This window comes from Schistocerca americana, chromosome 1 (assembly GCF_021461395.2).
Source record: "Schistocerca americana isolate TAMUIC-IGC-003095 chromosome 1, iqSchAmer2.1, whole genome shotgun sequence".
Taxonomy (NCBI): domain Eukaryota; kingdom Metazoa; phylum Arthropoda; class Insecta; order Orthoptera; family Acrididae; genus Schistocerca; species Schistocerca americana.
This window is the reverse complement of record NC_060119.1, coordinates 679,857,326-679,885,072: the sequence shown is the minus strand read 5'-3', so window position 1 is coordinate 679,885,072 and position 27,747 is coordinate 679,857,326. Positions and strand designations below refer to the sequence as shown.

Below are 27,747 nucleotides of genomic sequence, written 5' to 3'. Positions count from 1 at the left end.
AGAAAACAAAATATGAAGAATAATGTAAGAAGGCACTGTTTACTGCATTCTAGATATATGATTTGTTTGCAAGTCTGTACTTTCTCAAGCAAATGTTTGTGTTTTGAAATGTTTGGATGACACCTTTCCCATTATTTCATTTCTCTGGAGTGGGAAGAGTTTACCACGTGGTCTTTGGCAAGAACTACGAATTTTATTTGATGATTAATATGCTATTGTCTTTGCTTGTTCTTACTATATCTTGATTTTTTTCACAAAAAGGATAGTCCCTCATAAAATCACTTCCACCACACAGGTGCCAAACTGCACGGCGGACAGCTCTCACTACATACATGCAGTTTTGGCACCAATGTGTAAATAAAGAGACCCCCTCAAGACTCAGTAGCAGAATAAAGTCCCATGCGTGCTGCAGCAGACTCACTCATTTTGAGTAGTCAATTGAGATAGGAAAGTTAATTGTTCTGAAAGGGGCTTTAAATAGAAGCAGGGGGGAAAAAAACCTCTTATTTGCACATTAGGGAAGGAAATTCGGCACGGTCAAAATACATTAACAGGTTTTGTTTTCCAGTCATTAAAGTGCAGAGTGTGGACATTATAAACTAGCAGTTGACTGTAAGCATAAAAGAACTAGAATTATCACAATAAGAAACAATGAGCAACACACAACACAAAACATTTGGTACCAACTACCATGCAATTGTTTGCTGATATTGACAACATCATAAATGAGGTAGGTCAGACCCGATCTCTACTGATATTTGATGTAACCGAAGTTCAAAACACCTGCCACCTGAAGCTCCCATATTAAAGTTTATCATTCTTTTTAATGCCAGCTCTTGAACTTAAGCTAGCACATAAAACTGTGTGTTTATTTGTTCTAACATGCTAGGTCCCACAGCTCAGTTCTACATTGCATTATGCAGCATGTATCTTATACAGGCCCATTAATCACCCAAAACTGACATGGCACCAGAGCACTGAGCACACCGATATGTCATTGCACTTGTGCACTTTTTATTTTGGAAATACATTCTTACGTATCTTTCCCAATTGGGCTTAGTAAGTTGATGTGTAATGCTAGCAATCAGAAACTGGTCACATTTATGATATCTCTATGCAGAAAAGAAGCTAATTCAAGCAAGCTCTGACAAAATAGTTCACCTGGATAAAATTCACTATGAAACAGCATTTACTGGCTAAATTTTCATTTTCACTTTTTGAGGCAGAATTTGCTTCTGCATTTGCATTTATCACAAACTAAACTTTTCAGGTTCCTATGTGTACTTAACTGATAAAACCAGAACTCAGCAATTCCCTGCTTGTTATAGAATGCTTTTTGCTTTTCCTCTTGCACCAACCAATATTCCAACTATTATCTCCATTATTTCTACTTAACTTATTTAGTCTTTGTATAGTTTATTGCTGCAGTCTCTAAATCACACCCAATGGTTGTGTTATACAGTCATCATGCATGCAGAATATACTTTTGCTGTTTATATTTCATGCTTAGCATCCTAGCTTGCTTATGTTTCTTTGTCCTGGTACTTTCAAAACTTTTGCTCACATCTACTCACCATTCTATCAACCTTCGCTCTAAGCTCTGTGTTCACCTTTCATAAAAGGAAGCTTAAAATTTATGTGTCTGACGGATCACTTTTTCAAAACAGAAACATTATGCTAAACAAACACCACATATTTTGTTTAAAAAATTCACCCGCCACCTTGCTTGTTTCTTCATTTATCATTTTCATTGTTTTCTTTTGTTTCATAAGTTATCATGACACTACTTTTTTTTTTCTTTTACATTCACCAAGTGACATGCAGCAGCACTAATGTGGCAGATTTCACATTATTTCGGCAGATACGATAACCATTACAATAGTTCCATCAATAGGGCTATGGGCAATTCCTTTCTGAATTCTTGCCGAAACCAAGTTAGTAGCCCATTGCTAGAAATCTCAATATGCAAAACATGAAGTATTGGTACCAAAAGACGATTTTGTAGGCTGGGAGGAATGGGAAAGATAGAAAAGGTATGGCGTTTCCATCTTGTGTGTGTGTGTGTGTGTGTGTGTGTGTGTGTGTGTGTGTGGGCGCGCGCGCGCGCGCGCGTGCGTTTTGCATATGTACAAACTCATGATCAAAAGGAAAGGCAATACAGATGGTATCTTTCTTTCACTGTAGGAGTAACAGGCAAAACAGAGTAATGTAACACAATGTGCTCGATTTTAGAAGGGATGTTTACCAAACACTGGATGTTTACTAAAAACTGTACTTCCCAAAAGTGATGATGGCATTCTAAGTTTAACATACAACATACGGAGCTAAAGCACAATAAACATTCAGACTTACCTTTATATCCTTGGCAAGTGAGTAATTTTCAGAAGTCACGTATTTTTCGGGGTTCTCATCATTTATAGTGTATTGAGAGAAGTAAAATAAGGGCCCCACACAACCAAAATAATGACCCCAGTAGAAATTGGATATTTTGACCATTTACCTTTCATTTACGAGCTTATCTGTGAAAGGATTTCGAGGCTGTCGCTTCATGATATCAGATTCTGCTTCTTCATAGGCCAGAGAAATGGCAGGGACCTAACAAAATGGCGCAACATGATGAAAACACAAAACTAAAGAAAATGAGAACAAAAATTTAAAGATTTCTAAAAGTGAGGGTACTACATAAAAGGCATGAAACTGCAGGGTATAAATTAAACAAAAGACATTCAAGTCAGCAACTAAGTGCAAGCACTATTTCTGTGGACACATAACTAACCCTAAACATTCACTTATGAGACTTTCCCTACAGGAAAGAACTATGTAAGTGCAGTAGTTACACACATCTACTACATTCTACCCATATGAACGCAAAGAGCAAGGAATGGTAAGGGGAGGTCTGAGGAATCACACATTATAATTATAACTTTGAACTGATATTATTATTATTATTATTATTATTAATCATCTAAATTCTCTGTAAAACACACTATAATATGAAATTAATTACTATCACAGGTACTGCAACATCAGTAAACCATCCTCCAGAACCAGTAAGTTACAATTATTACAGTTTATGCCCACATTTGGTTATGTGAGATTAATGAGACTACACATCACATTTCTCACATACACCTGACGGAATATACCTGCTGTTAACCAAGTTATCCGTTCTTGGGTTTCTTGGAGGACGCTTCATTATATCTGCTTCTGCAAGCTCATATCCTAATGAGATGGCAGGGACCTAAGAAATATAAGTGTCCAGAAATTCAAAATTATATTTCTTCAAGCAAAACTTACACAAGAAAACTGATTTCCTATCCAATTATTTCCCCAGAACATCCACAAATGGAGGCTGCTTGTATTTGATCCTATGTAAATAACTGATACTAGAAGGAGTCTGAAAATTAAAATTGCTGTTTCTACTACAATCATAAGATGGATGCAATATGTGACTACTCCAATATACACACAATACTCTCAATGGGTAACAAAAAGGAACAAAAAAGTGGAATGACTCTGGAATGCATAACTATTCATGGCTAAAAGTAGAACACAAGGTTATACAAAAATATGTACCGTTTTCACACTTCATGCAGTGAGCTTCTCTGGAAAGTAATCTGCAATACAATTAACTGTCTAACAATTTTAATTCATGCAAATACAATAAAAAAGAGAATTAGTACAGATTTATATCCCTGAGAAGTTCCACTGTTATTACAGATAAATGTTATACAATGTTTGACAAATGTTCTGCTATGATGAATGAGCTACAGTTTAATAACTGTTTTTAAAATGCTCACAACTTTAATGTTATTCTTTTAGCCATGAAAACACTAGAAAATTAAAAAAATAAATCATCCAGGATCAATGGCATCAGTTACAAAATACTGCAGGTACAGGTCATCAACAAATGCAAATTTTATCTGAAAAACAAGTGTCTATTAGTCTCTACATGTATAGTTATAGAAGTAATGGATGTTAAACTGTTTGGAATTTGAATACTACAGTTATGAGACAAGCACCACACATGAGACAGTGTTGAAAAATGTATGAAATACAGTTGCAATGTATGAACTGTTGCATAGTCTAGTCACTGTTTTTTGTATTTACTGATGAGTGATATTCAACTAATTCTACAGCATCATTCATCATATAAAAATTATTATGTGGCAGTGACATTGTTCATACAAATGCACCAAGGAAGCATTGCAACCCAACAGATGCTACAATACTTTCTTGTGGAATCTGAAAGGCTGGATGGCAGAACAATAACAACTGCCACACACACACACACACACACACACACACACGCACAACACAGTGATAGTAGCTACAACATAATTACTCATTGCTCTCAATGGTAAGAACTCCACTAAACTTCAAAATCTCAAACAATTTTCTGTATGAGTGCGTCAGAACTATTAAATTTTTCTCTATATTTCAAGTACAGTAGATACTATGGAAAAAAAAAAATTAACTGGGCAAAACAGAAATTAGAAACTGTCTAGCATAATCATAAAACTGCAATCATTTAGCATCACTCATATGTAGTAATATCTCTATAATCTTCTTAAGAAAGTAAATACAGAGTCTATGGTAAAAAAAGAGACTAGCCCCCTAATGGCTGGAACATTGTGACAGAGGAAATGGGAACAGGAAAAGGAACCTTGTCATTTGAGATATAACTGCAAAGGTCAGTGTAGCAGTGGCTTATAGTGAGAACTTACCACTTCACATCCAGCTGAAGAAATTTCAAAAGTAAGAGATAAATAATAAAACATGCATGGGAATTAAATATGAATGTCAGAGAGGAAGAAATAAAATAAAAACTAAGAAGCAGTAAATACTCTAGCTGCACAGCCTATTAAAGACATTCTCTAGCTTGACAAAGATCTGTTTATGCATCAGTATAAAATCTAAGGGGTAATATGCATAAAAAGTGTTGTGCTCAAGTAATATGCAAAAATGTTTACATTACAGTAACAATTCTTTTGGAGGATAAGCCCACTGATTCAAGTTACCTTTCATTGACCAAATTATCTTTGTAAGGATTACGTGGACGTCGCTTCATTATATCAGACTCAGCCTCCTCGTAAGCCAGGGAAATTGCTGGTACCTGATAGTGACAGAAAGATGTACACAGGTTCCTTCTCCAAACAATATTTATAATCTTTGTCCCTAATCAGTCTGTGTAGGTCTCAATCATGTAGTAATACAAAAAAATGTGATTCTGATGAGGTAATATTACTGAATTATATGAGAAAATATACCAAATCCTTCCAGAAGGATAAAACTGAATGAATGTTAGCACTGCTTTTTCAAATCGACTGAGATTAAAAAATTTCTGCACACCAAACATGGTGTGAAGATTTTTTATTCAGTAGACTGTAAGCTCAAACGTACAGTATCATTTTAACATAAAAAAGACCACTTAACAGCTCATTTAATTAACTCACAAAACAAGAAAAATGTCTGGTGAATGCAATTGTGTCCCTTATACCAGACATGAGCAGAATGACGAATGTAAAGAAAGAATTGGTACAATACAGAGTGTGTGTAGAAGGGAAAAGTCAGACGAACAGATTTGACTGGAATGAACTATAAGCACGTCTGTTGATCATTCATGAAAATGCCAAATATTGACAGTGCAGACCGCTCATATTTCCTTCCAATGCACTGTCACAGACACATCCACTTCCCTCTAACTGCACAGACATATTCTTAAGAATCAGTATAGAGAGAATGGACCATAACAGATTTAACTACTACTTAATGAAGAGCAGCAATACTAGTGCACTTCTCCTGGAACAAGAAAGCTGCTCCTGCAATGCAGTATCTATTCTGAACTCATATTTCACAGTTTTTTAGACTGTACTGAAATTAAAAACAAAGAGCTAACAACAAAAAGAGACAAGACAGAGAAGATGCAGAAATTTATTACAAAAATTCTGTACTGAGAAACATTTTCTCTTTTGAAGTATCATAACTGATGCGACACTTTAGTTTCACACACACACACACACACACACACACACACACACACACACACACACACACCTACCTTTTGTATCCCTAAGAAGAAGAAAAATGAAATAAAAGTAACTCATAGTTAAGTAGCTACTGGCTTCATGCTGAAAAAAAAAATCAATCATGCTGAATAAACATATCACACACACAGAAAAAAAACACACAATTCAAGTAACTCTTAAGCCACACCAATGATGGGTAAGGTTCTCTCAAATAGTACAGGTATCCGAAATTCAAGTAAAACTGCAGCAATAGAAAAAGAAATTACAAACTACTATGAAATGTCAATCATTAACACTGAAACAGTGAACAGCTGTGGCAGCATGACATTACACACACTTCAGATACTGGAAAAACATGCTGAATCTTCAACCATAATTAAGGTACTGTTTACATTACACAAATTAGAGGAAGTTGGTCGTGATTGCTATGGGACAGTTGGGTGTTTTATGACTTTTAATGCCCTCATCTCAAAAAGGAAATCTTCTGTTCCCTTGTGTCACTGTGATCCAAAGAGTCATAACAAATGGTGTGCATTTTACATACAAATACATATACAGGTAGACTTTCAGTCAAGAACAGAAGAAACTGGTCAGCTTAAGTATTTGCAGCAATACTCTGACCACAATGAAGTGATACTGGCAGCTGGACTCGGGACTTACAGGACTGGATAATTTCTGGATAAGGATACACTGTTCCAGTTTCCCCATTATTTCAAATTAACATGAGCTAAAAATTTTGTTACTGAAAATGTAATTATTACCATAAACAGTAATTCTCTGACCTGTAACATGGAAGTATCTATACATAAGAAGAAATAGTATAATAAATACTCACCATGTCAGTGCCCAGATCAATGCACAAGATTGTAACTGTGCCAAGGGGTAGAGGAATGTCACATAAGATGAATGCAAGGAAAGGTGATATTTCAGGGATGTTGGATGTCAGTGTGTATGCAATAGACTTCTTCAAGTTGTCAAAGATCAAACGCCCCTCTTCCACACCAGTTACAATTGAAGCAAAGTTATCATCCAACAGGATCATGTCAGCAGCCTGCTTTGATACGTCAGAGCCAGCAATACCCATAGCCACACCTGAAATGTAATAAAATTATCCAAGATGTTACAAGATACAACTTTTAGCCTAATTATCACAATTATCAGTGATTTCATGAACACACAACTTCAACCTTTTCTTAAATAATCACACACACACACACACACACACACACACAAAATTAAAATGTGTCATGTCCTCAACAAATATTAAGTATGGCACACCAGTTTACTTGAAGAAAGCCATATAAGTGGAAGCTATGGCTTACTGACAGAATCAGGGCAGCATTCACTGAAGGGATTTGGGGAAACAAAAATCAAAATCAGAGTGACTAGATTATTCACCCTGCTCCTATTGATTCCTAGACAACTGTCTTAAAAGCTAATCCTCCTTACAATTCATATTACAACCCGACAATTATAATTTTACTTCTAGTTTTCCTGTTTTCCTTCGTGGTGGGTGCTTTCAGGATTTTGTTCCTTTCCACTTTGTGCATGGAAAGCAGCAGGAATTCAAATACCGAAGACTGAATACCATTATTCGTTTCCTTTCTGCAATGTTAGAACTTTGACTAGTCTCAGATCGCATCCTCACACCATCGTTTCATAATTTCTGATACTTTCAGTCATAACAATCTTGGTTTTGCAAAAACAATTGATGCTGACTGTAATCTAATAGGCTAAACTTCATATTCAGGCAATTTTTCTCAGTGAAAGGACAAGAAACGATCATGGATCCCTGAAAGGTCTACACTAATTTGATAATCCATGCAACTATGATCAAATACAAACTGACATGTAATATTCCTTGATGTCCAGAACTGAAATGTAATCAGAACAATATTCCAAGCAATATTTCAGTTTTGCTTGCTTTTGATACACAAATATGAGAGTACGCTGAAAAGTAATGCGCACATGCTTCTAAGAGACAAACAAAGAAAAAGCAGAAAGATCAGGCACAACGTACATTAAAGTACAAGTCTTAAAATTCAAAACCATCTATTTATTTTTCAACAGAGTCAGCATTATGACTAACACAGTTCTCCCAATGTGTAACAAGTTTTTTCATTCCATCACAGAAAAGTGCTTCCAACTTTTCTCAAATCCCGGACTGGACAGCTGCCTTCACCTCATTGTCTGAGTTGTAATAATTACCCTTTAGGTCCCTCTTGAGTCCAGGAAAAAATAAAATTCGCAAGTCACAAGTTCACTGTAGTAACAAGGGTACGGAATTGGCTCAAACTTCAGGTTTCACACAGCCTTTTCAGTTGAGGGTGATGCGTGGATGAGCATTGTCATGTAGCAAGATTATTGCTCAATAATGAAGCTGACACATTCCTTAGATATTTCAATACGGTTTGCAATATGCTTTTGAGTGATTCACTGATTATTTTGAATCAAATCATCGATGAGTTGCAATGTTTATCATCTGTGGTAGTGATCACATATATACTGCATGTTTCACCAACACTTATAGCTTTTCCAGGCTCACAACCACAAAGTTTATTAGGTTAGTTTAGGTTAGTGCTGTTTAACGTCTCGTCGACAACGAGATCATTAGAGACGGAGCGCAAGCTCAGGTTAGGGAAGGATGGGGAAGGACATCGGCCGTGCCCTTTCAAAGGAACCATCCCGGCATTTGCCTGAAACGATTTAGGGAAATCACGGAAAACCTAAATCAGGATGGCTGGAGACGGGATTGAACCGTCGTCCTCCCGAATGCGAGTCCAGTGTGCTAACCACTGCGCCACCTCACTCGGTAAAGTTTATTACTCATCAGTTTAAAGAACACTTATAAACAGCATTGTCACCATAAACAACCTTTAAACAACGTCGAGTCTCACAAATAGTCACATTTTCAGCAGTTAAAATCACGATAACAGCACGCTGTTTAACTGATGCTGACACAGCACTAGAACACATCTCCATACTTCCACAACTCAAAACATACTGTACGAATGCACCCTGGATGAATGCAACACATTCAAACTAAGCATTCTTAAAGAGGGGCAAGTTACCTTCCAAATGCTACCTGGCATATTTCTCAAAGTCATTTCATTCATGATCTATAAGCATATATGTATTACTTCTCAGTCTACCTACATACACTGCATAGCACTGACTTTTAGATACAAACTTCCTGTTCTCCAACACGATTATTTCCTGGAGCAGAGCAGTAACTCAACTGCATTTATTTTACAGAAACACCTACACGCTAGAGACATTTTCAAGAACCTATATCTAGTTATTGACTAAAGGGTCAACAAAAGGATGTGACTGTAAAGAGTTATACTGGTCCCTGTCAGGTCTTTTATATAATATACATTTTAGCGTAGTACTTCCAAGAGCAAATATCACATGTATTACAAAAACTGTACAAGTACTACCACTGGTATGGCACTCGATGTACATGTTATGATTGAACTGCACTTTTTGTCAACAAATTTCAACTGATGGTGCTGTTATGAAGAACTAATACAAAAAAGTAAGATCTTTCTAACACCACCATCAACTAAGATGTGTTCACATAAACTGCTGTTTAGATGTAGCCTGTGCATCAAATGTGATTATGCTATTTACTAATGAATGTGATTTTAACTTTGTGACAGGGTAGCCCTACCAATGGAGACCCTGGTACAATTTTTTTAATTATACATGTGGGTTTAGCTCTGGGAAGTGCAAGGCTATAGACATGAATCATACATAAAGATTAAAAGTTACCAATACAGCAATACTTGTAACCTCATATACTTGTAATCTCATATTTTTGATGACCCTGTAGTCAATAATTGTACCTAGGTATTTGAAAATCCTCCACCCCATGAACCATAGACCTTGCCGTTGGTGGGGAGGCTCGCGTGCCTCAGCGACACAGATAGCCGTACCGTAGGTGCAACCACAACGGAGGGGAATCTGTTGAGAGGCCAGACAAACATATGGTTCCTGAAGAGGGGCAGCAGCCTTTTCAGTACTCGCAGGGGCAACAGTCTGGATGATTAACTGATCTGGCCTTGTAACACTAACCAAAAAGGCCTTGCTGTGCTGGTACTGCGAACGGCTGAAAGCAATTGGAAACTACGGCCGTAATTTTTTCCCGAGGGCATGCAGCTTTACTGTATGGATAAATGATGATGGCGTCCTCTTGGGTAAAATATTCCAGAGGTAAAATAGTCCCCCATTCGGACTACTCAAGAGTACGTCGTTATCAGGAGAAAGAAAACTGGCGTTCTACGGATCGAAGCATGGAATGTCAGATCCCTTAATCGGGCAGGTAGGTTAGAAAATTTAAAAAGAGAAATGGATAGGTTAAAGTTGGATATAGTGGGAATTAGTGAAGTTCGGTGGCAGGAGGAACAAGACTTTTGGTCAGGTGAATACAGGGTTATAAATACAAAATCAAATAGGGGTAATGCAGGAGTAGGTTTAATAATGAATAAAGCAATAGGAATGCAGGTAAGCTACTACAAACAGCACAGTGAACGCATTTTTGTGGCCAAGATAGACACGAAGCCCACGCCTACGACAGTAGGACAAGTCTATATGCCTACTAGCTCTGCAGATGACGAAGAAATTGAAGAAATGTATGATGAAATAAAAGAAATTATTCAGATAGTGAAGGGAGATGAAAATTTAACAGCCATGGGGGACTGGAATTCGACAGTAGGAAAAGGAAGAGAAGGAAACGTAGTAGGTGAATGTGGATTGGGGCTAAGAAATGAAAGAGGAAGCCGTCTGGTAGAATTTTGCACAGAGCACAACTTAATCATAGCTAACACTTGGTTCAAGAATCATGAAAGAAGGTTGTATACAAGGAAGAACCCTGGAGATACTAAAAGGTTTCAAATAGATTATATAATGGTAAGACAGAGATTTAGGAACCAGGTTTTAAATTGTAAGACATTTCCAGGGGCAGATGTGGACTCTGACCACAATCTATTGGTTATGAACTGTAGATTAAAACTGAAGAAACTGCAAAAAGGTGGGAACTTAAGGAGATGGGACCTGGATAAACTGAAAGAACCAGAGGTTGTACAGAGTTTCAGGGAGAGCATAAGGGAACAATTGACAAGAATGGGGGAAAGAAATACAGTAGTAGAAGAATGGGTAGCTTTGAGGGATGAAGTAGTGAAGGCAGCAGAGGATCACGTAGGTAAAAAGACGAGGGCTAGTAGAAATCCTTGGGTGACAGAAGAAATATTGAATTTAATTGACGAAAGGAGAAAATATAAAAATGCAGTAAATGAAGCAGGCAAAAAGGAATACAAACGTCACAAAAATGAGATCGGCAGGAAGTGCAAAATGGCTAAACAGGCATGGCTAGAGGACAAATGTAACGATGTAGAGGATTATCTCACGAGGGAAAGATAGATACTGCCTAGAGGAAAATTAAAGAGACCTCTGGAGAAAGGAGAACCACTTGTATGGATATCAAGAGCTCAGATGGAAACCAAGTTCTAGGCAATGAAGGGAAAGCAGAAAGGTGGAAGGAGTATATAGAGGGTCTATACAAGGGCGATGTACTTGAGGGCAATGTTATAGAAATGGAAGGGGCTGTAGATGAAGATGAAATGGGAGATATCATACTGCGTGAAGAGTTCGATAGAGCACTGAAAGACCTAAGTCGAAACAAGTCCCCGGGAGTAGACAACACTCCATTAGAACTACTGACAGCCTTAGGAGAGCCAGTCCTGACAAAACTCTACCATCTGGGGAGCAGAATGTATGAGACAGGCGAAATACCCTCAGACTTCAAGAAGAATATAATAATTCCAATTCCAAAGAAAGCAGGCGTTGACAGATGTGAAAATTACCGAACTATCAGTTTAATAAGTCACGGCTGCAAAATACTAACGCGAATTCTTTACAGACGAATGGAAAATCTGGTAGAAGCCAACCTCGGGGAAGATCAGTTTGGATTCCGTAGAAATATGGGAACACGTGAGGCAATACTAACCCTACGACTTATTTTAGAAGCTAGATTAAGAAAAGGCAAACCTACATTTCTAGCATTTGTAGACTTGGAGAAAGCTTTTGACAATGTTGACTGGAATACTCTCTTTCAAATTCTGAAGGTGGCAGGAGTAAAATACAGGGAGCGAAAGACTATTTACAATTTGTACAGAAACCAGATGGCAGTTATAAGAGCATAGGGACATGAAAGGGATGCAGTGGTTGGGAAGGGAGTGAGACAGGGTTGTAGCCTCTCCCCGATGTTGTTCAATCTGTATATTGAGCAAGCAGTAAAAGAAACAAAAGAAAAATTCGGAGTAGGTATTAAAATCTATGGAGAAGAAATAAAAACTTTGAGGTTCGCTGATGACATTGTAATTCTGTCAGAGACAGCAAAGGACTTAGAAGAGCGGTTGAACAGAATGGACAGTGTCTTGAAAGGAGGATATAAGATGAACATCAACAAAAGCAAAACGAGGATAATGGAATGTAGTCTAATTAAGTCGGGTGACGCTGAGGGAATCAGATTAGGAAATGAGACACTTAAAGTAGTAAATGAGTTTTGCTATTTGGGGAGCAAAATAACTGATGATGGTCGAAGTAGAGAGGATATATAATGTAGACTGGCAATGGCAAGGAAAGTGTTTCTGAAGAAGAGAAATTTGTTAACATCAAGTATAGATTTAAGTGTCAGGAAGTCGTTTCTGAAAGTATTTGTATGGAGTGTAGCCATGTACGGAAGTGAAACATGGACGATAAATAGTTTGGACAAGAAGAGAATAGAAGCTTTCGAAATGTGGTGCTACAGAAGAATGCTGAAGATTAGATGGATAGATCACATAACTAATGAGGAGGTATTGAATAGAATTGGGGAGAAGAGGAGTTTGTGGCACAACTTGACAAGAAGAAGGGATCGGTTGCTAGGACATGTTCTGAGGCATCAAGGGATCACCAATTTAGTATTGGAGGGCAGAGTGGAGGGTAAAAATCGTAGAGGGAGACCAAGAGATGAATACACAAAGCAGATTCAGAAGGATGTAGGCTGCAGTACATACTGGGAGATGAAGAAGCTTGCACAGGATAGAGTAGCATGGAGAGCTGCATCAAACCAGTCTCAGGACTGAAGACAACAACAACTTGAAAATGGCATAAGGTTGAATTCTTATGGTAGTATGAAAAACAAATGGAGAACTGATAACAGCAGGCGTTATGGTGTCCATTAATAAAGTTCATTTCCTCTTACAACAGCATGCCCATTTCACGGTATTCCTTACTTTCCCTTCTACTTCTTTGTTTCTTTTACCTTGTTTTTTCTTTTGGCTTTGCCTCTAGTACAATGAATTTCACTTTTCTTGCACATACAAATCTTTTATTGCTGTTGTTACTTTTATACATCAAATTTTGACTTATCCTCTTTTCTTGAATTTCTCCACAATCAAATGTGTACATGCTGCTACTGTTAATGAAGTTACTCCTTTAAGTTCTTTTGTTCGAGTTTCAAATATAAACCAATAAATAAAAACGTGTTGTTGATTAACTCACCAATGTCAGCTTTCTTGAGTGCAGGGGAGTCGTTTACACCATCACCAGTCACAGCTACAATAGCTCCCATTCTTTGACAGCCTTCTACAATGATCAACTTTTGTTGAGGTGATGTGCGCGCAAACACAATTTCAGTGTGATACCTGAAACCATTAAAAAAAAAAAAAAAATGTAAAATAAGTAACCTACACTGCGATCTACTGCAATTCTCTTTTCACCTTCACAGATTATCTGCAGATTCAAGTTCATGCTACCATGTTACACAAGGCCTACATACCACTAGTAAAAAACAGAAAATAATTTTAAATTATTATTCCACCTCTTCCCTCGACGAAACATCATCGATATGGGCTTTCAGAGCTGAAGGCCCACTCGTGTAACCTTGATGACTGCACAACACAAAGCTTTACACCTTGCCTGGGCCCATCAATGCAGACACTGGACTGTCCATGACTGGAAACATGTTGCCTGGTTGGGCGAGTCTCATTTTAGATTGTATTGACAGGATGGACGTGTAGGGGTATGGAGATAACCTCATGAATCAATGGACCCTGCAGGTCAACAGGGTACTGTTCAAGCTGGTTGAGGCTCTGTAAAAGTGTGGGCATGAGCAGTTGGAATGATATGGGATCCCTGATACGTCTAGATATGACTGACAGATGACTCATATGTAAGCATCCTGTCTTATCACCTGGATCCATTCATGTCCATTGTGCATTCCAAATGGACTTTGGCAATTCCAGCAGGACAATGAGACACCCCACACATCCAGAATTGCTACAGAGTGGCTCCAGGGACACACTTCTGAGTTTAAACACTTCCACTGGCCACCAAACTAACTGGCATGCCTTGCAACATGCTGTTCAGAAGAGATCTCCCATCCTCATACTCTTATGGTTTTATGAGCAGCCCTGCAGGATTCATAGTATCAATTCCCTCCAGCACTACTTCAGACATTAATTGAGTCCATGCCACATCGTGATGCTACACTTCTGCTTGCTCGTGGGGGCCCTACACTATATTAGGTAGGTATACCAGTTTCTTGGGCTCTTCAGTGTATGTCAAACTTACTGATTTGTCTCTTTTCAATGATTCTAATTGCAAATGTGGCTGAACTAAGTTATTTTAGGAGATCCAAAATGTGCATTTTCCAATTTCAATTCTCATCAATATGGACATCTAAGAATTTTTAAGTTTTCACTCTATTTATTATTTCCTACTGTATGTTACACTTACCACTGGTATAGGACCATTAGATGTGCAGAACTGAATATTTCGTGTCTTTTTAAAGCTGAGGGTGAGACCATTTGAAGAAAACCAGTGATACATATGAACTTTGTTTACCATTTCTTCAGTTTCTGTGTGTGTGTTTCGGTTGATTAGAATACTATTGTCATCTTCAAAAAGAACTAATTCTGCTCGAAGTATATTAGATGATAGATCGTTTACATATATGAGGTAGTGGGCCTAAGATTGAGCCCCGTATGTGATTTATCCCCAGTCAGATTTATGTCCCTGGATTATATACTCTAAAGATGACTGGACGGTATACGGCCAAAACATCAGAAGATGAAGTGAAATTTATGCAGCTGTACACCCGAAATTTTATGAAACAACCCTTCTGAAACCGAACTATGATTGGCGGATGATACTACTGTTTTTAAAGTAAGGTACTATTGTAGAATACATCATCTCAAAAATTTTGGAAAATGACATCAGCAGCAAAACAGATCAATAGTTATTGACATGGCTTCAGTGATAGTATTTCATATAGTTTTAATCTGTGAATATGTATGATCACAAAGCTTTGGACAATTTAGTATCATCATAAGCTGATAAGCCGTAAATATAACTTTCCTGTTTTCTGTTAAAAGAAACTGCAAGAAGCAAAATGATGTGCTATACTGTGCTATGCTATGAAAGTGTGCGGTTTCGATGTCTTTCTTACAGTCAGTTTCAACTATCACAGGAGGGCATATGAACTATTAGATAAATTGTTTATCTCATATTTATACACTTCTCCTTTACATACAGGATGAATCAAAATGAATGGTACAAAAAGAAAGTCTTCATGTGAATACAGTAATGACTTTATTTCAGAAATACACATATAGACTAAAAGGTTGACTATCACAGTTTAAGCTGGCAACAATGAAACAATGCAAAGTTGCCCTTATTGTTAATCACTGGCTTTCATATTCAAACTGTTGGCATGGGCAATAAAAAAAGGCATATCACGTCTTAAAATACTCAAATACATCATTAACAATTGTTGTTTAAAGACATTTTCAAACCAAATTTGGTAAAGTAGCTACCGTACTGTCACAACAATGCTAGATGGGCAAACCAACTTGAGGTGACAGGGTCCACAAGCAAGAAGAAAACCACAGGACAGCCATCCATCGAGAACGAAGTGGTGGAAAACATTCGTATGATCTAACAAAAAAGCCATAGAAAATGCACATGTCCTGCTGCCAGCAGAGAAGTGAACGTGTCACATTCAAAAGTGGTGTGTGTGTGTGTGTGTGTGTGTGTGTGTTCTCTCTCTCTCTCTGCACAATCATCTGCTGTTCAAGGCCATAAAATCAGCTTATAAACCAAAACAGAGACAACTATGCATTGATTTGCACACACGAATGGAGGTAAATGGTTTTGCAGACAGACTTGTGTTATCTGATGAAGCCACATTTCACTTAAGTTGCAAAGTGAACAAGCATTATATGAGGTACATGAAACCCACCTGCCTTTCTGGAACATAAACATTATTCTCCGAAACTTAATGTTTTCTATGCCATAACAAACAGCAGAGTCTATGGTCCTTTCCTCTTCACAGGATCTACCATTACAGGCACAACCTATCTCTCTGGCTGTTGCCTCAGTTGACAGAAGAATTATTCAACTTCATTTTACAGCAGGACAGGGGCCCGCCACATTGCCATGACATCATAAGAAATCTCCTCAAAGAACATCTTCCACAGTGCCAGACTGGTCACGCCAAGTCAAATAATGTGCTGTTAATATTGTGGCCCCCACATGCTGCCTGACATTACACCAATAGTTCTTTTTTTTTTTTTTTTTTTTTTTTTGTTTTTCCGGAATGTGTAAAGCACATAGTTTACCTTCCACCACTTCCACAGGACTTACAGCAGTTAAACCTCCAGATGCTAGGCACAATTAACTCCACTGGTATGACTACATTGGAACAGGTCCCAAAAAATGCAACACCAGATAGGCATCTGCCACTTTATACTTCTGCAAATGTCCATGGGAACAGTGGGAGTTAACCTTTTGGTCTAATGTGTATTTCTGAAATAAAGTCATTACTGTAGTCATAGGAATATTTTCTTTTTGTCCCATTCATTTTGAAACATCATTTTGAAACAACCTGTATTTTCAGGCAAAATTTGTACAATCAAACATATCCTGTTCTGTTTTCTTACACACTGTTGGTTATACAGGAAGTTATATTTCTGGCTTATTGGTTTATGATGAGAATACTACTACGGAATCTGAACCATCCAAAACTTTGTAGTCCTATACTTTCGTAGATTAAAGCAACATGAAATACTGTCACTGAAGCCATTACAGTCACAGATCCAGCAGCTGGAGAGATGTCTCTCATTCTCCATGTACCAAATATCCTGACCAATTTACCCATTCATATTATGTAACTTCAGTTTCCAATCATGGTTTCGCTTGCAATAACAATAAACAAGGCCCAAGGTCAGAGAGAGGGGTAAGAGAACAGAACCATGAGGGGGCACGGGAGGGGGAGCCGATCGACATAGTGAGGGGGAAGGAGGAGGAGACTGGCAGAGGGAAAGGGGGTTGGGGGAAGAAGATGGAAGGAGTTTTAGATGTGTATCCAAATCCCACATATCTGGTAACTGTAAAGCCTTGCCATGTTTGCTGTATATTAAAAATATATAGCTTATATCTGCCCAAATCATCTTTAGAACATTGTGTAAAAATCTTAAGTAAATTGGTCAAGAACTTTTTGTTGTTTCCTCTTTATCTATTACATATACGGTTACATACAATATTAAAAAATATATCCAGCCTATGTCCGTCTGAATTATCTTTAGTGCGTCGTGCAAAAATCGTAAGTGAATTGATGAAGTACTTTTGAAAAATTGTAACAACGTTAACCAACAACTTGCCTGTAGATAGTAGTATAGGTATAGCATAAAACTAGTCCACAGTTCTGGCAGTCATACTGTTAACAATGTTACCGTTCATAACAGTACTAAAAGTTTGTTATGAACAGTAGTGCTGTTAAGAGGATGACACTGCAGGCCCTGTTGCCTAATTTACACGGGATTTCAAAAATGTGTGACACTGCTAAGCTAGTTTTGTGTGTATTTTTTTACAATGCCACTGTGGCTTCATTACATTAGGACATGTTTTAAAACAGCTCTGATGATGGTCATGTTGGCCAAAGCCTGTAGTCTAAGAAATGAAAAAAAATTTTTGGTCTTACAGACAGAAGTAAAAGAACACTCTGTAATGCAATTTCAGCACCTGAAACTAAAATCAGATAACCATCTAGTAGGAGCATATACTGAACAGGTTGTAGCTATTCACACTTTGATGGGAACTATGGTGAGGAAAAATAGGTCCTTGCAAGAAAGGAATTGTGTTTTCTTCAACCGATAATTGGTGTAATGAGGACAAAAAAGTGACCTAAGGAGGATACAAGACTATTTCACACCATTTAAATGACATCATCATGAGGAATTGCCATAAGTGGACTTCTCGTGTAGAACAAATGAGTGCTGCAGACAGTCACATATCATATTATGAGCTTTATCAGAGAGAGCAGGCTGAAATTAAGACGGAAAGACTAACAATGTGTAGTATCTGAAGTTGGCAATAGGACAAAAAGCTTACTGTTTTAAGTATATGAAGATGGTTTCTGTCATCTCACAATAATACGCAAAGGATGGATGGCTACTCCCCACACAGAGGCAGCGCTGAGTCACAGACAAACACAATGAAAAAGTGTTCTAAATATATTCAGCTAGCTGGCGGAGTCCATCATGAGACATAGATTTAAAGAAAAATTTACGTGTGTGTATACGTACGCACGCACGCAAGCGCACACACGTGGCTACTTTTGTCTTCAGGTGCTAAGGTGGGAGCCTCAACACCTGGAGAATGACCATTTGTGTGTGAGTTGTGTTTGTGTGAGATTTTTCTACATTTGGTGGATGTCTCTCTTCAAGTCAACACCAACTCTATGTTGTGGGGGTAGTCATCTTTTCATACTGTGTTACTACAACCTTGATTTTCTATTATTTTATTTCTGTCTTTTTAATGACCCTCTTCTACCACACACACAACCACTGATCAATGCATACAATAATGTAGAACTTGAATAAAAGTTTCTGACAAATCCTCTGAAATTTGTGCTTCTCTTACACCTAATGCTCTTTTTGCTCTTACCATCTCCAAAACATCGTATTTTATGTGGAACAGGAATTATGGAGCAATAGACAACTATGTGGAAGAACAGATGAGTACTAAGTTTCTTTACACGTATCACTTGGTTTCTAGGACATACTTGCATCGGTCAAGTGGATTGAATTTTTCTTTTTTTTTCCTCAAAACACGCACACCTGCACCCCCAAGCACGCACACGCACACGCGCGCACACACACACGCGCGCGCACACACACACACACTCACTCACTCACTCTGCAAGATAATGTTCAGTTAAACTTGACAGACTTAGCACTGCTTAGTCTTTTTCTCAGTAAATACTTCCCTGATTATTACTGAAAGAAACAACTCTCCTTGAATAACTGTTTCCTCATAATCAATAAACAACAACTGAGGCAGAAATCTTTTTTTTCCATTTCATAAATTTCTCAACCTTCAAAGACTTTCAAATGAATTGTTCTTCAAAAAGTAAAAAGCAATGCGAAAAATCAGTAGGCTCCTGTTCATCATGGAACTGTAACACTATTAAGCATACTTCACAAGAATGTTATTCCTTGATGATGAACTAGTGATACGTACCTGAGGATCTCATCTAGCTGATCAGAATTAAGGTCACGTAGTTCTGTACCATGAACCACAGCTGCTTTTGCTTCACGAGGATTAACTTCTGACACTGGAATGTTTAATCGTTGTGCAATATCTTCCACAGTTTCATTGCCTGGAAATGGAGGTGTGATTAAGATTAAAGTTCACAAAATGAGATTTATTTTATTAAATCTTACTCTGGCACAATTTAAAAAAAATAATGAATCAGTTATCAATAAATTAAGCATCATATATGCACAGAGGACACTGTCCTGTCATATCTCTCTCACATGCCTCTGCAGACTGTACATTTGGTACTTTCACAACTGAGAACTGTGTTGACAACAGTTTAACTACAGGTATGTTGTCCCATTCCAGACTGGTAGAAGGCCCAGGTTAGTGTCTCCCTTGATGACACATCTCAGTGATATTTCTTTATATTTGAGAGTATGGGATGAATCAAAAAGCTTAGAACCCCTAACTTTAATGGTTACTTTCCTAAGCTTATGCACACAGTTTGCAGGTGGGAGAGGATTACCTTGATGTCGGAGACACAAAAATAAGTCTAGGAGAGTAGTTACCCTAAGGAAAATCATGAAGTTCAGAATTAACACATCAAGGTAGCAATTCCATAACTGAGCTATTTTTGTGCAAAGATTTTCTACAGCGATCTCATTCATTACGAATCAGTCGCTGCAACATTAGAGCTGTTTCACAATTTTGGAATTGTGTAATATTAGCAACCACAATTCAAATTGATGTGATGTATGTGCAGTTACTTTTCCATATGAATGGACAGTTTGAAATTAACTTAAAACTACGTTTTTATTACTATAAGAAGTTATGGTGCTCAGTCTGGTGCAAGCCTTTCAGTTTCACTCTACTTCAGATTTTGACAGGCAGTTTCACTATTTATTTACATTGGAAGATTCTCATTTGATTTTCCAAGGCTGAGTGGATATCATCCCTGACCTTTCCATCACTTACAAATTGGAAGCGATCAACTGTGCATTAAACTAATGACCTTAATATCATTATCCATCAATGGTAAAGACTAAACCACAAAAGGAGCATATCAACGCAGTTATTTATTTACAGCATGGCCATGATAAGTTGACCCTATTTACTGGGCTGTCAATAGCAGAGAGAATCGGCACTACCTGGAAGACACTCATTTGTTTCCAACCACTGCCGATATTTTTGTGTGTCACCTCTGCTTAAATATGAGTACAAAATATTAATAATGGTGCCAGCACTGCTGGTAGGGGAAGGTACTGCCTTCCCTTCACTGCTCCTCTCCTCAATGCTGTCTTAATGCATGCTGGGGCAAGGCATGGGCTCCTGCAATTTCCACCTGCCATCAAGTGAAGGGCCAATTTATAGTGGTGAAACAATATTTATGTGTTTACTTCAGCTGGCAAGATTAAGGTCTTTTGAGGGAGCAGCATGGATAGCTCACATTTATTTTAACTATTTAATTTTTTCTATACATTTCTCCGTGTCAACAGGCTACAGTTTCCCACACAAAATGTTAAAAATAATCTGATTTAAGTTTATATATCATTTACTTTTTTCATGTACGAGAACGCCAATGAGACTAGTTTCTGGTATCTGAATACATAACCGATTTTCTTTAAAGCAACACGATTCACACCAGACAAGCAATACAGCAAAGGACACACTTGTTGCACCTTGTGTTGGCAAAAATGGGAACCTCTAATGGAAGCGGAGAGAACATTGTGTTATTAGGGATTGACAGATGGCAATGTGTTGTCTCAACATAAATCAGAGAAACAAGTATTACAACTAAAAAGAATACAATGAGATGCAAAGAATAATGTCCTTAGTTAACACTGTTGTGTTAAGTTAAAGAAAGTGAACAATTACAAAAAATATATATAAACCGCTTAGTTGATTATTAACATAAAAGTTGGACTCCCCCCCCCCCTCCCCCGTCTCTCTCTCTCTCTCTCTCTCTCTCTCTCTCTCTCTCTCTCTCTCTCTGGTGTAATACTGCAAAGAAGTTCTGTAATTATCCACAGTAACTGTGATTTTAAAAAAATGTATAAAATAAAGAAGTGAATTGTAGTGTTCATCAAACATTATCCTTCCTTATGACGTTTGTTATACTGCTGCAGTGTACGGTGTAGGAAGTTGCGTACCAATACAAGTAGATGTAGAACTGAATTTTTCTCCCACTCCAGGCAGAACGCATTTCTGGGATTATTTTCTGACATTCTCTTTATCACATTATTTCAAAAATGAATAATAATATCCATTACGTACCAGTCAGAAATATAAAATTAATCAGAGAAAGGTTGCATAAAATCGCAACAGTGCACAGTTTTCTTTCTTTGTGGAGGATATGTCTTTAAAATTTATTAGCAAACAAGTAAATTAGCTTTCCCCACGGCAAATTAGCAGTAAAGGATTGATTTAAGGGCAGTAAATAATTTCACTAGCAAAGAAGGAAGAGAGAATTTTTTCGTGTTGTTGGCTAACGTCAAATACGAAAGCTCGACTATGACTTACAGGAGACACTAGCTTGGGGCTGAATGAATATTATTAAATGTATGTAGACATATGAATCTGGTTGCTACAGTAAAATAATTACATAGTTTAATCAAAATCAACAACAAGGTATAAGTATTAGTGCCATGACTATTATTTTGTTGTAACTCTTCAGGATTTCCCGGCGATCTAATGACATCTTGGGTTGTCGGGTGTTCTGCCGGATATCAGCGTCGTACTTGCACGATATTTCGGTCACGTAGCTCGAGACCCTCATCAGGTGCGACCTGAGACTGCTCCTCGAGTGGACCTGGTCCAGTATTTATGCCTATGGACTTCCCCCTCCACCAACGGCTGCAGGCGCTTCCTCTGTGGTCCGCGCCCATTCCCTGTGACCTGCTGGAGCGTTGCTGCTCCGTTTTCCGTCCGCTGCGGTTCTAGGTGTTCCCTCTGCGGTCCGCGCCCACCAAACCCGCTCCTGGGGGTTTCATCTACGGTCTGGGGTACCAGGCGTTCCCCCTGCGGTCCGCGCCCGCTCACCACGACCTGTTGGAGCGTTGCCGCTCCGTTTTTCATCTGCTGCGGCTCTGGATGTTCCCTCTGCGGTCCGCGCCCACCAGTCCCACTTCTGGGTGTTCCATCTTCGGTCTGGTGCTCCTGGCAGTCCGTCAGGGGCTCGTTTACCATCTCCATGTCTCTGGTTCTTCTGTTTGTGTAGTGTTGCAGCTGGCCCCGTTGCTCCTTTAACAATTCCAGAGCCGGATCCCAGGCTCTGCTTAGCTGGTACCCTGTGTCACGATTCATAAGATCGTCAGCCATTTTAATCTCAATCGATTCTCTTATGACACTGTCCCAAAATCTGGGTGTTTGTGCTAGAATCTTGGTATCCTCATACTTCATGGCATGATCTAGCTCTAGACAGTGTTCAGCAATGGCTGACTTAGTCACCTGTCTTAATCTAGTGTGCCTCTGATGTTCTTTGCACCTGATCTCCACAGTTCTTGTCGTCTGGCCAATGTAGAACATGCCACATTGACAAGGTATATTGTAAATCCCTGGTTTTCGTAACCCCAGGTCGTCTTTGACACTCCCCAGCAGTCCCCCGATCTTGTTGGATGGACAGAAAACACACTTGATATTGTGTTTACGCAGGATCCTACTGATTCTGGCAGAAATAGAGCCAGCATAGGGCAGATATGCCACCTTCCTTGCTTCATCTTGGCCTTCTTCAGGAACCTGTGGTATAGTGGCTGGTCGGAGTGCCCTCTCAATTTGTCTGTCCATGTATCCATTCTTGGAGAAAACTGTTTTGAGACGTTCTATCTCTATGGGTAGATTCTCTTGGTCTGATAGGGCACGTGCTCTGTGGACCAAAGTCTTCAGAACCCCATTCTTCTGTGCAGGGTGGTGACAACTGCTGGCCTGCAGATATAAATCAGTGTGTGTAGGTTTTCGGTACACACTGTGGCCAATTGATCCATCTGCTTTCCTCTGGACTGATTTATATCTGCAGGCCAGCAGTTGTCACCACCCTGCACAGAAGAATGGGGTTCTGAAGACTTTGGTCCACAGAGCACGTGCCCTATCAGACCAAGAGAATCTACCCATAGAGATAGAACGTCTCAAAACAGTTTTCTCCAAGAATGGATACATGGACAGACAAATTGAGAGGGCACTCCGACCAGCCACTATACCACAGGTTCCTGAAGAAGGCCAAGATGAAGCAAGGAAGGTGGCATATCTGCCCTATGCTGGCTCTATTTCTGCCAGAATCAGTAGGATCCTGCGTAAACACAATATCAAGTGTGTGTTCTGTCCATCCAACAAGATCGGGGGACTGCTGGGGAGTGTCAAAGACGACCTGGGGTTACGAAAACCAGGGATTTACAATATACCTTGTCAATGTGGCATGTCCTACATTGGCCAGACGACAAGAACTGTGGAGATCAGGTGCAAAGAACATCAGAGGCACACTAGATTAAGACAGGTGACTAAGTCAGCCATTGCTGAACACTGTCTAGAGCTAGATCATGCCATGAAGTATGAGGATACCAAGATTCTAGCACAAACACCCAGATTTTGGGACAGTGTCATAAGAGAATCGATTGAGATTAAAATGGCTGACGATCTTATGAATCGTGACACAGGGTACCAGCTAAGCAGAGCCTGGGATCCGGCTCTGGAATTGTTAAAGGAGCAACGGGGCCAGCTGCAACACTACACAAACAGAAGAACCAGAGACATGGAGATGGTAAACGAGCCCCTGACGGACTGCCAGGAGCACCAGACCGAAGATGGAACACCCAGAAGTGGGACTGGTGGGCGCGGACCGCAGAGGGAACATCCAGAGCCGCAGCAGATGAAAAACGGAGCGGCAACGCTCCAACAGGTCGCGGTGAGCGGGCGCGGACCGCAGGGGGAACGCCTGGTACCCCAGACCGTAGATGAAACCCCCAGGAGCGGGTTTGGTGGGCGCGGACCGCAGAGGGAACACCTAGAACCGCAGCGGACGGAAAACGGAGCAGCAACGCTCCAGCAGGTCACAGGGAATTGGCGCGGACCACAGAGGAAGCGCCTGCAGCCGTTGGTGGAGGGGGAAGTCCATAGGCATAAATACTGGACCAGGTCCACTCGAGGAGCAGTCTCAGGTCGCACCTGATGAAGGTCTCGAGCTACGTGACCGAAATATCGTGCAAGTACGACGCTGATATCCGGCAGAACACCCAACAACCCAAGATGTTATTATTTTGTTGTTCTCTTTTGTTTTCGACTGTCACTGAGCACAATGTATGGTGGTCAATTTTAGTTTCAATGCCACTCTTCAGATGGTCGTTCTGATGACAGGCTATAGAATATTAACTTTTATGCAGTAGTCTGTGAGTTGCTCTACACTGAGAAAAAAGGAGCTCGCAGTCTTCAGGTCCTCTCTCACCAGACTTCCACGGTGAATAAATATCACAATTTGTAAAGTACACTATCAGTGTATAACAATAATAATAATAGTAATAATAATAACAATTATAATATCCATAGCAATAAGTAAGTGGGGAATTTAACATCAAGGAATTTTCTCACTACATTCTTATCAAATGTGAGTAACCACGTCTACAAGAAATATACGACAACAGTAGAAAAGAAAGCTGACAGACAGAGAAGAAGTTTACTGGTCAGGGGAAGAGTGATAAATAACAGGGAAGGATTAGCAGATGAGAAGGAAAGCAGAAAACAAAAATAGAAGTGGATGAGTAATGCAAAGAGAGGGAAAATACACCAATGATAGAAGACAAAGCTTTAATCTCAGTGCAGGATGTTTTGGGATAAGATGCATAATCGTAGAAATAAGTCACCTACATTAATATTGCAAATCAGTTACTTTTACATTCTTTTTCCAATTCGCCAGAAAATATAAATACTGTACAGACCTTCAGAGATGATTCCAACAGATTTAGCAATAGCCTTGGCAGTGATGGGATGATCACCAGTCACCATGATAACTTTTATACCAGCAGAACGACACTTTGCAACAGCATCAGGTACAGCTGCACGAGGTGGATCAATCATTGACATAAGCCCAACAAAACGAAGTCCATTTAGGGGAAAATTAGGATCATCAGCATCAAACTTGAATCCAGGAGGAAACTTGTCTGTTGGCAGCATAAAGTCACAGAAACCTGAAAAAATTATGAAATAATGTCAAAATTAGACAGACTGTGGAAAAAAGTGGGGAAAATTTAATATTGCACATTATCAAAAATCTCTGAAAATTGAACATTGGAAAATGATTATAAGTTTGTTTCTCTGTGCATAATTATACCTTGTTTTTATTTGTAATTAGGATTTAACATACTCCCATTTAGGCTCATTAGCAACAAAGCACTACTTCGGATCAACAACAATAAGGAGTGAATCTAAGCCTTTATAAAGGAACCAATTAAAGAATCAAAGTTATTTACAGCTTCTTGTTGTTGTTATCTTCACTTCGAAGACTGATTTGATGCAAGTCTCCACACTACTCTACCCTGTGCATGCCTCTTCATCTCTGCGTAACTACTGTAACTTATATCCACTTGAACCCCACTATTGTGTCCATCACTCGACCTCAGACTACAATTTTTACCCATCATACTTCCCTACATGCCAAACTGATGTTTCCTTGATGCCTCACTGTGTGTCCTGTGAACTGAAGTAATTTTTAATGAAGTTGAGTCACAAATTCTTTTTCTCCCCAATTCAATTTAATACCTCTACACTAATTACCTGGGCTACCCACCTAATTTTCAGAATTCTTCTGTAGCACATTCCAAAAGTGTCTCTATTCTGTTTATCATTCATGTTTCACTTCCATACATGGTTAGACAAAAACCCTGCAAAAAAGACTTTGTAACGCCTAAATTTATATTCGGTGCTAACGAATTTTTCTTTTTCAGAAATGCTTTTCTTGGTGCTGCCAGTCCTCATAGCTCATCCCCTACTTCCACAGCTACATTTATACTCTGCAAACCACTGCAGTTATGGCACAGGGTATGTCCCAATGGACCAGTTGTTGGGGCTTCTCCCATTCTATTCAGCATGAGAAAAATGAGTGTTTAAATGCATCTGTCTGTGCTGTATAGTTCTCGCTTCCCACACCCGGGTTCGATTCCCGGCAGGGTCAGGCATTTTCTCTGCCTCGTGATGACTGGGTGTTGTGTGATGTCCTTAGGTTAGTTAGGTTTAAGTAGTTCTAAGTTCTAGGGGACTGATGACCATAGATGTTAAGTCCCATAGTGCTCAGAGCCATTTGAACCATTTTTTTTGTGCTGTATAGTTGGTCTAATCTTGTCTTTGCAACCCCAATGGGAGCAATCTTCCCCCCAAGAACCATGGACCTTGCCATTGGTGGGGAGGCTTGCGTGCCTCAGCGACACAGATAGCCGTACCGTAGGTGCAACCACAACGGAGGGGTATCTGTTGAGAGGCCAGACAAACGTGTGGTTCCTGAAGAGGGGCAGCAGCCTTTTCAGTACTCGCAGGGGCAACAGTCTGGATGATTGACTGATCTGGCCTTGTAACACTAACCAAAACGGCCTTGCTGTGCTGGTACTGCGAACGGCTGAAAGCAATTGGAAACTACAGCCGTAATTTTTCCCGAGGGCATGCAGCTTTACTGTATGGTTAAATGATGATGGCGTCCTCTTGGGTAAAATATCCCAGAGGTAAAATAGTCCCCCATTCGGATCTCCGGGCGGGGACTACTCAAAAGGACGTCGTTATCAGGAGAAAGAAAACTGGCGTTCTACGGATCGAAGCATGGAATGTCAGATCCCTTAATCGAGCAGGTAGGTTAGAAAATTTAAAAATGGAAATGGATAGGTTAAAGTTAGATATAGTAGGCATTAGTGAAGTTTGGTGGCAGGAGGAACAAGACTTTTGGTCAGGTGAATACAGTGTTATAAATACAAAATCAAATAGGGGTAATGCAGGAGTTGGTTTAACAATGAATAAAAAAATAGGAGCGCAAATAAGCTACTACAAACAGCATAGTGAACGCCTTATTGTGGCCAAGACAGACACGAAGCCCACGCCTACTACAGTAGTACGAGTTTATATGCCAACTAATTCTGCAGATGACAAGGAAATGTATGATGAAATGAAA

At 39.2% G+C, this 27,747-nt stretch overlaps 1 protein-coding gene across 8 annotated transcripts in view; it reads right to left on the bottom strand.

The window, feature by feature from the left end:
• Nucleotides 1–27,747, bottom strand: part of LOC124608920 (sodium/potassium-transporting ATPase subunit alpha) — a 634,604-nt gene that overhangs the window by 18,685 nt on the left and 588,172 nt on the right. For 4 of the 8 annotated variants that reach the window (XM_047140031.1, XM_047140027.1, XM_047140026.1 and 1 more), the window contains 5 exons: nt 25,535–25,783; nt 19,596–19,734; nt 13,575–13,717; nt 6,865–7,121; nt 2,501–2,595 (listed from right to left, as the gene is read on the bottom strand). In XM_047140031.1, coding sequence (XP_046995987.1) covers nt 2,501–2,595; nt 6,865–7,121; nt 13,575–13,717; nt 19,596–19,734; nt 25,535–25,783 — 883 coding nt within the window. Of the gene's footprint in view, nt 1–2,500; nt 2,596–3,146; nt 3,242–5,021; nt 5,117–6,864; nt 7,122–13,574; nt 13,718–19,595; nt 19,735–25,534; nt 25,784–27,747 lie in introns of all 8 variants that reach the window. The other 4 variants (XM_047140033.1, XM_047140028.1, XM_047140030.1 and 1 more) reach the window with 3 other exon arrangements.